The sequence below is a fragment of the Tenrec ecaudatus genome, chromosome 3, assembly GCF_050624435.1.
Source record: "Tenrec ecaudatus isolate mTenEca1 chromosome 3, mTenEca1.hap1, whole genome shotgun sequence".
NCBI classification, from domain to species: Eukaryota; Metazoa; Chordata; class Mammalia; order Afrosoricida; family Tenrecidae; genus Tenrec; species Tenrec ecaudatus.
The window spans coordinates 132,767,390-132,782,829 of record NC_134532.1 but is presented as its reverse complement, the minus strand read 5'-3'; the positions used below and the strand labels follow the sequence as shown (position 1 = coordinate 132,782,829).

The 15,440-nt window shown below is 41.0% G+C and overlaps 1 protein-coding gene across 1 annotated transcript in view; it reads left to right on the top strand.

Moving 5' to 3' along the window:
* The first annotated feature begins 2,358 nt into the window (after positions 1-2,358).
* Positions 2,359-15,440, top strand: part of MMRN1 (multimerin 1) — an 84,788-nt gene continuing 71,706 nt past the window's right edge. Inside the window, exon 1 of the mRNA XM_075544884.1 lies at positions 2,359-2,939. Coding sequence (XP_075400999.1) covers positions 2,359-2,939 — 581 coding nt within the window. The remainder of the gene's footprint in view (positions 2,940-15,440) is intronic.

Sequence of the window (15,440 nt, the reverse complement as noted above, 5' to 3'; positions counted from 1 at the left end):
AGGGACAAATATTAACAACACTACAAAACTGAATAGCATTATATAATGTTCTTCCTTCCTTCCTTTCATATTATCAGCATCTAAAAGAACATTCTGTTGGATGGATCTGAGAGCGTACATGAATCACAACCTTTTCTAACCTTAGACCAGAAGAACCGCATTGTGCTGGTGCCTGGCTACCCCTGCTGACCATCTTGACCAGGATCAAAATAGAAAATCCACACAGAATAGGAGATATATGTCAAACAAAACCCAACTTCCTAAAACAGGTCAGATGTACTGAACCAATGGAGACTGGAGAAACTCCAAGGCAATTGTCCTAAGATATTCTGATGTCGGAACTGGAAGTTTTTCTAGAGCCACCTCCAGCCACGTCATAGATTGTCATATAAAATAAGCAGAATAGGGAACAGGGAGAGGGAAGGAATGGGAGGTGGACTAAAAAATGCCACATATATGGAAGGTTTAATACGGTATTGCTGTATTGTGTAATATATATTGTTGTATTGTGTAGATATATGTATATAATATATAGTATATGTATTGTGTAAATATATATATATATAGTATATGTTACCTTAAAAAATTGACCTTATCCGTCAAACCTAAATAATGGTTTGAGTTGCTCACAAATTTTAAAAGGAAGAAATAAATAAAATGAAATTGACTCAGAGTCTTTAGCAACAAACAAGCAAAAACGTTCTAAGCCGTATAACCCATGGGCGATGTGTGCCCGGGTTGCGCTGTTGGGCACGCATTGGACTAGTAATCACAGGGGTAGTAGTTCACACCACAACCTCTCTGAGGGAAAAGGTTTTCTGCTCCAGCAAAGATTTACAGTCATGGAAATGCTGTAATTAGAATCCACTTGATGGCAGTAGATTTGGTTATTTGGGGTTTAGTGTGTTCCCTTAACAATCAAGTACATGAGAAAAAGTTGTCAACATTTCCTTTAAAGCAAACATGAGAAGCTGGGAGGAGAAGCAAAGCTAGGTCAATGGAAACAGAGAGAAAGTCAGAATGGAAATGATGAGAATGGGGACACATTGTACAAAGTGCAACAGTAGCATGAAATGATTTGTAAAAAAACTGTTCAGAAGGAACCCAATGTACTGTGTAAACTGCCACCTAAAACACGGTAACATTTTTTACAGTGTATTCCACCCTCTTCTGTTTAAGTAATCACTGAGTAGATGAATAATTGAATTTATGAACAAACTATTAAACCTTAAGTAACATGTAGGTCCTAGAAGTCTTTCATGGAATTTTGCAAATGAAACCAGTTCATTGAAACCTACAGATCAGATATTTACTGTTGTAGTGAAATCATTAATCTAATGAAGCATTTCTACAATAGAAAAGTGATTGATCAATTCAGTTCTCCATTTTCAACAAGTAGTATACCTTTGTACTATAGTAAGGAACAACAGAATTATTGATAATACCATTTTAATTTATTCCCATGTCATTCTTGTTTTATTGATTCACTTCTTGGTGGTGACAGAGCTACAACAACCACTAGAACATATGAATTTTAAAATGGGCAGAGTAAAAATGTTCTTATCTATCTAATTAGTTGATATCTCTGGTAGAAGTTCTTTGAGTAAAAGCTAAACTTAGTTTTGGGAATATTTGCCTAATTCATTTAGGTATGCTTTTTTATTTTTTATTACTTGTCATCACTGAGATTAATTTCAAGAGGTGCTCCAATGGAAATGCATATTTGTATATATAAACTCACACATATATTTGTTTTTCATCATTCAATCTGTGAAGGGTGAAAGGGCAGCTATCTTGTAAGTGAATTCTTATGTATAAATTTATAAAGAGTGTATGAATATTATATATGAATATTACATGTCTCTTTGGAAGAAACAGTACAGTGAAAAATAAGTGCAAGAAATGTTCACAATGTTTGTTTCCTTGGGTAGAAATCATCAAAACACGAGATTTCTTGACTCAGTCCATCTAAGAAAAATCCCCTACAGGCCGTTTTCACCTTTAAAGTTTCTCTTTGAAATCAGGGGCCCGAGAAACAGGAGTGCTTGCAGGATGTTTTCCTCAGGGTTTTCCCGATGGCCGCTGCCTGCATTTTCCCAGTCAACCGCAGCTTCACCGAGAATGATTAACGCATCCACACACCCATCCTACCCGAGGTCAGAGGCTCCCAAACACCTACAGAAACAGGAAATCAAACTTCCTCCGTTCAGAACACACAGAAACCTGTTTCCTTGACCCGTCTCACATCAGCATCATTCTGACCTAGCGGGTTCCGTGTGGAAGGAGGCAAAGAAGAGGACAGACAGAAGGACTTGGCTGCCCAGTTTCAGGGAGCCTTCTTGCTAGAGTCTGCTGAAAATGAAGGGAGCCAGTCTGTTTGTCCTGCTCTCTAGTCTATGGACTGGAGGTCTTGGAGACAGCAGCACGGCCTACACGGGGACTACCCCGGAGGGTGGACGTCCTCAGCAAGAGACGACCCCTGTGTTCATTCCTCTGAATAAAACACACGGTCTCCCGATGCTACCAGCCGCGGAGGCCACATCACCCACAGCCCCGGAGGCAAGAAGCTCTCAAGAAAGCCTTCTGCTATCCAAGCCGCTTTCCCTGGAGGTGAGCGCACCATCCAAGCTTGAGAGAAAGGGGGCGCTCACATCCAAGGAGAAGCCGCAAGAAGGAAAGATACGCTCACAAAAGATTGTCCTCCCCACCAATCCTGGCCTCAAAATTAGTCCTGGGGCAGAATCAGTGGTACTGTCCAATTCCACACTGAAGTTCCTTCGCAGTTTTTCCAGAAAGCCGAATCAACAAGAGAGCTCCCCAAAGTCAGATGGAGAGATGGGGAATCGATCCCCACGGCAAACTTACCTCAGCCGAGGTGACACCGGTGGAAGCCAAAGAGAAAACTCTGAAAAGCCAACTTTCGAAACAGCTCGAGGAAAGTAAGTCCATTCTTAGCTTTTTATTTCTCTGAGAATAAGATCTATATGATTGCAAGCTAAATGCTAAGCTATGTCAATTCCAGAAAATTACAACTTTCTCAATATTTTCCGGAACATTTATGTTAACAAAGTCTTGTTTACATAGAATTTGTCACCTAAAACTAGTTTTCACTGTACTTCAAAGAAGGTGAGGAACTTTAAAAAGTCTATTAAGTAAATCAGGATCTAACTTTAAAATGTCTCATTCCGTGGGACTTAAAATTTGCTATAAATTTGCAAAAGCTGTGTAGCATATGTGTTGGGTTGCTAATGCTGTGGTCAGCAATTTGAAACCACCAACGGCTCTGAGGGAGAAATAAGAGGCTTTTGATTTCTCTAAGGAATTATATAATGTTGGAAACCCACGGGCAAAATCCTATCCTGTCCTATAGGGTTGCCATGAGTCAGAATTGACGTTAGTTTTATTGATCACATAAAGTTCGATTTGGAATTGGTAGTGTTAGTCTAAGGAGCTCTGGGGTACAATTGCTAGGTGGCTCTTAACTGAAGAGTCAGTGTTTCAAACCCACCAGAGACTCTGCAGGAGAAACAACCTCGGTGTTCCTTTCTGTAACCACTGCCACTGAGGAAATCCTGCAAGCAGTTAGCTCAGGGTCACTCTGAGTTGCAACTGACTCCATGAAACACATCAAAACAGATCGAATCAGTACCTGACATATTAACACACATTCATTTTTACTATATATGGAGAGCAATGTTGACTGTTCAGATAGACTATATGCCATCTATTGAAAAGCTTTCCTAAATCATATTTCATTCCTATTCAGGTTTTTCATAATCTATAATCCAAGTTAATTTTCATTTCTCCAATGATATAAAACTCTAGCAATCCCTGCGAACTTTTCAGAGATATTGTCAAGAAAATTTAAATAAAATCATTTTAAAAGGAGGGTTATTGACATCAAAACGCCACTTAAATTTTTAAAGTGGCATGTCGTTGCCTTATTAAAACTAGTAATTCATAGCTTGACTTTAGTTACCTAAATGAGTGGCAATTGTGTTCTTCCAAAGACCTAATTGTTTGAAATTTGGGGCACTTATTTTATTTGATTATTGTTTACAAATTGCCTGTTACCACCTAACATTTTGATATATTTCTAGGAAGCCAGAAATCAAAAAAGAATAATAACCCAGCATTGAAGGGATATGCCCTATGAAAATTACACACCGCTATGTCAGTCAACCAATTCTCTAGAAATCCCATACTTACTGGAAGAAAACAAACGTTGCAATTTGCTGAACAGACCTTCATCCCATGTGATTCCCATGCAATCTTAAATCTCCTCCAAAGAAATGCACATATTCCCATATAGCTCCTACAGAGGGAGGCTTTGAAGAACTGAGGGTTTTTTAGATCAGTGGTTCTCAACCTTCCTAATGCCATGGCCATTTAATACATTTCCTCATCTTGTGGTGAACACCCCTGAACCATAACTTTAGTTTCATCGCTACTTCATAACTGTCATTTTGCTACTGTTATGAATCCGGCGACCCCCGTGAAAGGCTGGTCCGACCCCCTCAAAGGGGTTGCGGACCCACAGGTTCATAACCGCTGTTTTTTATTAAGTCCAAACATTCTTACTCATTCCAAAACCAAATTCACTGCCTTTGAGTAGATGCCAACTCATCGCTACGCTGTAAGACAGATGGAATTGCCCCTGTGCACTTGGGAGACTGTAATTCTTTACAGGTGCAGAAAGCCCCATCCTGCCCCCTGAGAGCAGCTGGTGGTTTTGAACTGCAGACTTTGCAGTTAGCAGTCCAGTATATCCCACAAAGCAGACACCAGTGAGAAAGGATGTGGTGAGGGTATTAGAGAAAGCCTAGGAGCTCCTCTTTCAGACTTAGTGCTGGTGCAAACCAGACTGAGAAGGTAAATGGAAAAATGTCATAGTATCATCTGATTAGCAAATAACAGTAGCAATAATAATGTGTCACTTATGTGACTTTTGTTTCTAACGTTGTTCACTGGCACAATCAGTACCATAACTTCAGGGAAGGTGTGGCTACTATTCTTTTGTCTGGAGAGCTTCAGTAACATATTCAATATCACCTGTCTGGAAACTCTCACCACGAAGACTCGAACCCAGGCCGGCGATGAGAGCCACAACTCTCAACCTATGCAAACACTCTACTCCTTCCAACCTGACGGTCTGTGAGTGACCCACGGTATACAGGCTTTAAGGCTGAGGCTTCTAAACCAACCGCGTGTGGTTCAAATTTACAGAGGTGGCTCCGAAGAAAAGTGTGATAACCTCTTTATGAAAAAGTAGCTACTGAAATTTCTATGGAACACAGTTCTCTTCATACGCTCTAGAAGTCACCATAAATAGAAATGGACTCCAAGACGAATCTGGGTTTTTGGTGTGTGTGTGTGTGTGTGTGTGTGTGTGTGTAAAGAGCGTGGGTGTACTTACTTCCTCCACACTAAATCATAAGTGTTTCCAGAAAGCCTTTGCTGGCTGTTAGACGGCCTTTCTATTTTTCTGTAATTTCTTTGAATTCTTTTATAACTTCACGTACAATAAAAACCCACCGCCATCAAGTCAATCTGACTCATAGCTCCCCTCTGATCTGCTATAATCACAGAGAACGGTGAGCTCCGTGCCTGTGATGATATATGTTACGTGCTAGCAAAGTCCCTGCTTTATAGTTGGTGCAAAATAAATATTCAATTCAAGTTTCAAGATACAAATGTGAAAGTAACTCAGAAAAATGCATTAGTTATTTTCTTTGAAACAAAGACTAATCTGGGTGCATTTATCTTCGTGTGTGTCTGTGTTCTCTTCTTGGGAATGATGTTATGATAATTCTTAGCGTAATGAATAGCTGTCGACAGGTGCTTTTCAACAGAATTCCTTTGGTATGTTTTTTTCTCTCATCTTGTCCCTTTGTTTGGTGTTTAAGGAACTGTTGGCTACACGAGGGCTGTGGTTTTCTCTCTGTAGGGTGGTTGCTGGTCAGTAATCAAGCACTTTGAAATAAAAAGAAATCCAGATGAATGTATTTATGTTATGAACAAATAATTGGTGGCCACCTAATAGATCCTTCGCTGTGTTTGTATGGAGAATAAAGTGACAAGCCAACACTCATACAGTTTGCCCTCATGAACCGACTCAGAGAGGAAAAACTGAATCACAAATACTGATTTGAATGAAGTGGTAAATACTATTGCAAAGGGAGCTTATGAGAGTGTACAATAGGCCGAGTGGCCTAACTGGAAAACCAGGAACTGTCCTTTTGAGAGTCCAGAAACTTCCCTGTGAGGGGAATAGATAAAGCGAGGTATGTTATATATCCATTTGAGAAGTCTGGTGCCTTAGTTGGTCATGAATTGAGCTGCTACTTGCAAGATCAGAAGTTTGAACTCAGCAGCCCCTCTGGGGTGGGGGGGGGGAGATGAGGCTCTCGTCTGCAAAGATTTACAGACATAGAAACCCACGTGAACTATTTTAGTCAGTCTTAGAGGGCCATTATGGGTCGGCATCAACTGGATTATGGTAGGTTTCGCTTTGTCTGGGGCATATATCTAACTGCTATTTAATAAATCCCATCACTGCTAACTCATGCACACACATGTCTAATTTTCACCATCTCATTGAATAGCTAATTCTAGAAACTAGAAATCTTGGTTATGTCCTTGAAATTTTTTTCTATATGTATTTGTCTCTGTCATTATTCCATCGACAAGTCACCCTCCAAAAGCTTGAAAATCCCTCAATTTCTATCTGTCCTCACTTGTTGGCTGTCATCAGATCAGTTTGCCATAGTTACTTTATATTAAAAAGAAAAATAAATATTGGCATTGTCAGCAATTTCATTTGGCTTGAATCTACACTCACCTCTAGTGGAAGCAGCGGTGGATAGAAGAGCTCGGTCACTTGGCAGATCTGCTGTAATCGACCTCCTGAGAGTGTTAGAAATCAAAGTAGTCACCGTGAGAGCTAAGACGCGCGCTCCTCGAGCAAGGTGCAGCATAGTGTGTGAAACGAATAAGACACATGGAATGATTGATGCTTTTGAATTATAGTATTGGCAAATAATATTGACAAGACCATGAACTGCTAGATGAGCAAAGAGCCTTGTTGGCTCAGTTTGGCAAGCATTGCACTAGTAGCAGAAATGGGGGTGATTCGAGCCCACTCACCATTCTGTAGGGCAAAGATGAGGCCATCTGCTTCCTTGCAGATCAACAATTTCGGAAACCCTATGGGGCAGTTCTGCTCTGTCCTACAGAGTCGTTCTGAGCTGGCCTGGGCTCGATGTTAGTGGGCTTTGTTTGATTTGGGGCAGAGAACAAACAACATTTTTGTTCTTGAAGTTGTTTTTGAAGGATTAAAAGCCAGAACTTTCCTCAGAAATGAGACTGGCCAGACCTTGTCTCGTGTATTTGGCACATACTACCGGGACAGACTCGTCCTTGGAGAAGGACACCACGCTTGATGAAGGAGGTCGGTGAACGAGAGGAAGACCTAAAAAAGGACGTTTGGTACAGTAGCTAGAGCCCTAGGTTCAAGCATCCCAATGACTGAGTCGGTGTTGATGGCACGGGGCCCAGCGGTGTCTCCTTCTGATGTGCATAGGGTCACTATGGAAGCAAATAACCAGACAGCCCCTCCCTACAGCATTATGATCCCCATTCTAGACCTTCATGAGTAGTTATATAGTTCAGGCAATCAAATGAGAGATTTTTGTATTTACTTAACTGTGTTGTTTGGATGTCTTATAGATAACTTTTAAAAAACAGTAGTTTTAAAAACGTGTGAAAACATCATGCACAGGAATATTGAATTAAACAAACAAACAAAAATTACCATCACAGCATCTGCCAGCCTGCCTTTTAGTCAGCTTTTTGTGTGCACACTGTGAAAGCCTGACATCTACTGGGCTAGAAACAGCACAAGGATCCTGCATTTGCTGAAAGTGACACACGCTCTCTCGTTCTGTCTCTCTGCCTCTGTCTCTTTCCTCTCACACACAAACACAATCCACAAATCATAGAATTAGAGCAAATAAAACTTATTTTTTAAAAAGGCTAGACCGAGCTTGAGAATGACTATTTATGAAAGTTATATGTTATCTAATTTATTTCCCTGCACTACTTAAAATGTATTGTTTTTGGCTTTTAAAATTAGAAAACCAAAAGCACAGTCTGCATAGGGCCGTATCCTGGGGTGAAGGAGCACATTCAGTGCATCCTTCTAAGACTGCACTGAGACTGTTGCACACACACGATAATTGGGAGCTCCGGGGCGCTGTCCACTTCTCGCTCATTGAAAATACAGTTACATTCACCAGAATCTTCACCCAGTAAAAGTCTTTACTGGCAAAAGTTGATACATAAGAGTTTTCTTCCTATTAAAAATAAATTTGTAATTGCCATTTAGATGCATGTTTATATTCAACAGCTTATACATGTTTTTGTTTCAGTTCATGCATTTCAATCCCTCATGGCTCCCTCACTCACCTCGTTTCCTCCCACGGTTTCTTTCCTTCAGGTCCACACCCCGTCCCCCTCCACCAACTCTCTGGTCTTTGTATAAATGCAGCACTTTTGATTCATAAATGACTTACTATTCTGACACTGGGGGTGAGCTCAGTTCCAGTCCTGAAGGGTGACCAAGGACCACAGCATCGGGGACTATACAAGCCTTTTTCTAGGCACTAAATCTGGTCTCTTATGACTTTGAGTTCGTTCCACATTTTCCTACCATTGTTTCCAACCCCTTGGGCTGTGATCCTTTCCAGAACACTTAGTAATGGTAGCCCGGCACCATCTAGTTCTTCTGACCCAGGGTTGCGGAGACTGGTACGTGTGTTGTCCATCAATTCATTGAACGAAACGGCTGCACATGTCATTCGAGTTTCACTTTTCTTTCCTCCACACCGGGAGAGACCGAGCGTGGCAGCTTAGATGGCTGTCTTGAGCCCTTGTAACTCACCAAAGTAGCACATACACACGGGCTTTGGAAACTATGCTCTACCCATCGATCTAGGGGTCCCCCGAGACAATAGTCCTGAGCCCCTAGGCCCAGAGACTCATTTTCTCAAGGTGTCTCATTTGTGTAATAAGTTTTCATACCATTATTCCATCCCATTTTTTCATATATTTGCAACAAAGGTAAATGCACGTATACAAATATCCCTGTCGGAGCTACATATATAAAGTCATAGCTATGCTCCCACACTCCCCCCAACCCCTGTCCATCTGCAGTGTCTATCAAAGCATCGACTTGCAGAGCCCACTATGGCAGGATTGTGCACAACAAAGCATTTGCCTCTCTTGCAAACCGCCCAGTGTCTTCCCAGGGCACCGTGCTGTCATTCCCCCCCACTCGGCAGTCTCCCCATCATCTGAGCTTTTCAAGGCGATCTTTCAGAAATGTACTATAAATAATCATTTGTTTACACGATTCTTTTTACGAAATGAGTATTCCTTTACACTTGGAACATCAATCAAATGTGTGAAAGCTGCAGTTATTTTCCATCAGTTCTTATAGGAACCCCGTATATATGGCTATATTATAGTGCAACTGTGCGCCATGGGGCTTCCTTCCTTCCTTCCTTCCTTCCTTCCTTCCTTCCTTCCTTCCTTCCTTCCTTCCTTCCTTCCTTTCTTTCTTCTTTATTTCTCTGACTCGAGTCAAGATATTTTCTTTCTTTTCTTAATTCTCTCTTAAAATCATTTTATTGGGGGCCCTTACAGCTCTTGTCACAATCCATCCATCCATTCACTGTGTCAAACACATTTGTACCTAAGTTGTCATCATCATTTTCAAAGCATTTTCTTTCTACTTGAGCCTTTCGTATCAGCTCCTCATTTTCCCCTTCTCCCCCCCTCCCTCTCTCATGAACCGTAGATAATTTATAATTTCCCCCCAATGTCTTACACCAACTGCTGTCTCCCTTCACCCACTTTACTGTTGTCCACACCTCTAGGAAGGGGTTATATGTAGATCATTGTGATTGGTGCCCTTTTCTCCCCACACCTTCCCCTTCCCCTTCTGAGAGGTACACACAGATCACTAAGTCTTTGTTCGGCAGCACGTCTGGGTGGCTATGAATGTCAGGTCTTACAGTTAGCAGGGAGTGCACATTAATTGTTTGCTCCACATAGGGACTCACAAAAGTGTTGCCAACCCAAAAAATAAATTGCACACATAAATTAAAGCCTCATTCAAAAGGACTCTCTTTTCTTAAGGAAATCTGTGTCACAATGCACTTATCTTTTTTACTATTGAAACCACCACTACTGAGTTGACTCCAAGGACAGCAACCCTGATGGACGGAGGCAAACTGCCCCCTTTGGGTTTCCAGTGTTAGAACTACATAAAGGAGCAGGTAGACTCATCTTTCTCCCACTTTCAGTGATGAGTCAAAACTAGATGTGACACCTCGACGTTGCACCTCAGTAAAATGCGCTGTTGCTATCAGGTGCCTCGAAGTCGGTCCTGACTCATGTGGACCCTGTGCACCACAGAGGCAACACTGCCGGGCCCCGTGGCTTCCTCGCAATTGTCCTTGTGTCTGGACCCCTTGTGGCAGCCATGGTGTCCATCCATCTCATTGACAACTTCTCTCCCTCTTCTGCTGATCATATGATGGGGGCTCGTACGGCTCTTATCACAATCCATTCGTACATCCATTGTCTCAAGCACATTTGTGCATTTGTTGCCATCATCGTTTTCAAAATATTTTCTTTCTATTTCAGCCCTTTGTATCAGCTCCTCATTTTCCCCGTTCTCCTTCCCTCCGTACATCATGAACCCTTCATAATTAAAAATTATTATGTTTCCATGTCTTCCACTCTCTGATGTCTCCCTTTACTCCTTTGTCTGGTGTCCATGCCCCTGGGAGGGGGTTACAGATAGGTCACTGTGATCCGTTCTCCCTTTCCTCCCCCACCTTACCATTACTCTCCTGGTATCACTACTCTCAAGGTTGGTCATGAGGGGTTTATCTGTCCTGTATTCCCTGTGTTTCCAGCTCTTATCTGTACCCATGTACATGCTCTGGTCTAGCCAGATTTGTAAGGTAGAATTAGGGTCATGATAGTGAGGGGGTAGGAAGTATTAAATAACCAGAGGAAAGCTGTATGTTTCATACAGCTATGAAGCTGCACCCTGACTGGTCTGTGTTCTCCCCATGACCCTTCTGTAAGGGCATGTCCACTTGCTTACAAATTGGCTTTGGGCCTTGATTCCGCATTCTCCCCTTCATTCATATTATGATTTTTTGCTCTGGATCTTTGATGCCTGATACCTGATCCCATCAACACCTCACGATCACACAGGCTGGTGTGATTCTTCCATTTGGGCTTCGTTGCTTCTAAGCTAGATGTCCATTTGCTTATCTTCAAGCTTTTAAGACCCCAGATGCTCTATCTTTTGATAGCCAGGCACAATCAGCTTTCTTCATCACATTTGCTTATGCACCCACTTTGTCTTCAGTGATCATATTGGGAAGATAAATATCTCAGAGTGCTAGATTATTAGAACAAAGTGTTCTTGTTTTGAGGGAGTACTTGAGTGGAGGTCCAATGTCCATCTGCTGCCTTAGTATTAAACCTATAAATATATGCACATAGATCTATTTCCCCCATCAATATATAAAAATATATTTACATATGTACATGCCTGTGGTTAGACCTCTATAAATGCCCTTTGCCTCTTATTTCTTCCCTCTATTTCCTTCGACTTTCCTCTTGTCCCACCATCATGCTCAGCCTTCACTTGGGTTTCAGTAATTCCTCTTGGTTACAGTGCCCTTGATCAAGCCCTACCAGGCCTCCTACATCCTCCTTGCCATCAATTTTGGATCACTTGTTGTTCTCTTGTCCCTGGGTTTGTTAACACGCACTTCCTTTCCCCTGCCTCCCCGACTCCCTTGTCCCCCAGAAACTGTCATGCAGTTGTTCTCTCTTCCGTCCTGTTTATCCCACCTATCTCACTCAGATAGACATGAAGTGGCACCAATATGCACAAACATGAGATCGAGCATAGCAAAGCAACAATAGAAAATAAAACAATAGCTACAATAACAACAACCAAAAAGCAATGACCAAATAAAAGAAAAGCCTATGAATAGTTCAAGGTCTATTTGTTGTCCTTTATGAGTGTTTTCCTGTCGAGTCTGATGTGGCGCCATGCCCTGGTCCCATAGTTGGCTGCCCTTCTACTTTACCAAGCATGATGTCCTTTTCCAGGGACTGGTCTCTCTTGACAACTTGTCCAAGGTTCATGAGACAAAGTGTTGCCATCTTGCCTCTAAGGAGCACTCTGGTTGTACGTCTTCCGAGACAGATTAGTTTGTTCTTTGAGTAGTCCATGGCACCTTCTTCCCCAGCAGCATGATCCAAATGCATTGATTCTGCTTCTGTCTTCCTTATACAATGTCCAACTCTCACACGCATCTGACACTATTAAAATACCATTGCTTGTCTCAAGCAAATGTTAGTCCTCAAAGTAACATCCTTGCTTTTCAATACTTTAAAGAGGTCTTGTGCCACATATCTTTTCCAAGGCAATGCATCCTTTGATCTCTTAATTGCTGCTTCCATGAGGATTGCTTATGGATCCAGCCAAGATAAAGACAGACTTCTTATTATTGATTGACTGATTAAATCATTTTATTGGGGGCTCATACAACTTTATCACAATTCATCCATCCATTATAAAGCAGACATCTTTTCACTAAATCTAAATTGAGTTTCCCACTTCTATTGTTGTATCTCTCATAATGTGCATGTCCCAAAGACTGTCTTATTAAGGGTTGGTGGACTGCAGGCGAAATCGAGTTTCCCAAATTAATAATTCATTAATAGTCTTCTCTTTTTGGTTTTATTGAAAAAATGTAAGGTTATAATCATACCACTTCCATATGACTGAAAAATTTTTGCTCATGTTGTCTTTAGATCATGCAGATCTTTTGAGTGCTGTTCATTTGAGAGCTAACCTTTATAATTTCAATTGAGCATGATGATATTCTTCTTTAGTGACTTTCTGGAAATTATTATTGATCTGAAATATATAAGCAGTTATGGTTAGGATAGATTTATCATAAAGGGTTATTAAATAAGTGCAAAAAGAATCACACATTCACTTTTTTTAGGCAAAGAGAGATGGGCCATTTGATTTAGAATCTCCCTATATATCTCCTTTTCTTAGCATATCTCATCAATTCTCCAAGTAATCTCATCATTAATAACAGCATCAATAGCACACAGACAGACACTAACCATTCCGCTTATAGTAGCACATTTTATATCACAATAATTCTATGAGTTAGGTATTACCTAACCAATAAAGTCATCTTTAATAGAAAGGGTCATAGCTGACAATTGTCAAACCAAGTTCAAATTCAACCACAGAATGGTGGTAGCATCCATAGTCATACAGGCCTCCTATTTATTAAGCTAAATAAATACATATATTTTGCTTTTTATGGCAATCCTTTCCTCCTTAATTCATTAAAAAGAACATAAAAGTGTCTAAGCTTAAAATAAAATTCCCTTCCCCGTTACCTTCCACGTGGATCCTTACAGAGAGTGTAAATCTTGCCCAGTAGCCATCCTTCATCATCAGAAATGACCTCCCAGCTCAAACTTAGCTGCAGAAAGGTATATATGTATCACAACTTTATTTTGAGAGAAACCCTTCACTTTGCTTCTCTCTTTTCTCAACTTTCATGTATATGTATATGTATTTTTAATTTTTGCCATCCCTTCTTTTATTATTTGCTTAATATGAATTTTTTTCCTTAGTTTGACTTTTTCGCTTTGTGTCTATGGTATGTCTCGTGTAAACTGTGTATGGATGGGTCATGCTCGATTATATCATGACTGATGTAGTTAGTTTGTGGTGCCAACCTGGCCAATAAACACATGTGGGGTAAATTGAAAGACAGAGGAATAAATGCCTGTGAGCTTCGCCTTTCTAGTTCTCCGTTCTCTTGCTTTCTGATGGTCGGAACAGGGTGCAGCTGCCTTAGTCAGTTCTCTGGTTCAGCTGGCAAGGCTCACTTCCTGAAAGACATCCCTGAGGAGAAGCCACATGGACCTACCCCGATGCAGCCCTGGGTGCTGGGGCAGCCGTGTGGAGACCCCTGCCAGCACTGAGATGCTTATGCATTCACTGACTCGACTTTCTTCCTGCAGTCGGCATCATTGCGTCTGTTTTGTGAGATGGAGGAGGACTTTGTGGATTGATGTTGGACATATGGGTTAATGGATTAATGTTGGACTTGTAGACTTAGGCAGCACTGGGTTGGGATGTTTTCTTGATGCGTGCTTACCCTTTATATAAAATCTCTCTTATATATAAGTTTCTGGATTTGTTTCTCTAAAGCACCCAGACTAACACAATGTCCTATTCACTTTCAGCAGGCTTTATTCACTTGTGTATAGCAGGGTGTAAAGAAATCTTCCCCCAATAATGATGCTGTATTATTTTTTCATACACATGAAAAAATCAACTTATTAGATTCTGTATGCTCAGCACACAGAATGAACAAGTATGATGAAAGTATGTAACTCTAATGCACCAACTTCTTGATTTTATACCATGTTGCATCTCCTAGTTCTGTTCAAATGACTGCCTCTTTGTCTCCGTATAGGTATTCTATGAGCACAATGAAATGTTCGGGATTCCTCTTCTTCGTAATATTATATGGAACTCATTACGACTCAGAAAGTGATGTAAATCTCAGAGCATAGGAAACAAAACACCAACAAATATCTTTCTTGTGTTCTTCGCTTTTAGGCAAGATCCAGCTGAGCGCAGTAAGGGTGCCACTCATTTCAGATTCTCTGGCTTGATTGCTGTCAACTCCTTACTGATGTACATTTGCAATTTTTCTTGAATTATCTTCAACCAAATTTACTTGTGGGATATTAGTGATAGTACTTGATAATTTCCACAATCCACTGGAGTGACTTTCTTCAAAACTGGCACAAATAAGGATCTCATCAGTTGGCCAAATTTAGTAGCAAGGAGCAGTGCAGCCCTCCTGGCTGGGCGGCATTCATGTGCTAACTCAGCGCCATCCGTATGCTGTCAATTCCTGGAGCTTTGCTTTACACCAACTTCTTCAGTACAGCTTGGATGTCTTTTTGAATATTGCAGGTTCTTTATTTTTTTAAGTTTTATTTCATGATCCTTTTCTAGTTGTGTCTTCTTCTTCTTCTTCTTTTCTGTTAATACATTATTTTATTGGGGGCTCTTACAGCTTTTGTAACAATCGATACATTACATTTATATGTTGCTGTTAGGTGCCAGCTTGTTGACTGCGACCCGTCGTGACCACATGCACCACAGAAGATGCTATGTTCATTGGTGTTTTGCTTACTGTGTTCTGACAAAATCGTTGAACATTGGTCAGTTCAAATTTGGTGCAGTGACTGTGGGTTATTTCCATCTTCTCCCAACGCTGCCTGTGCTTTTT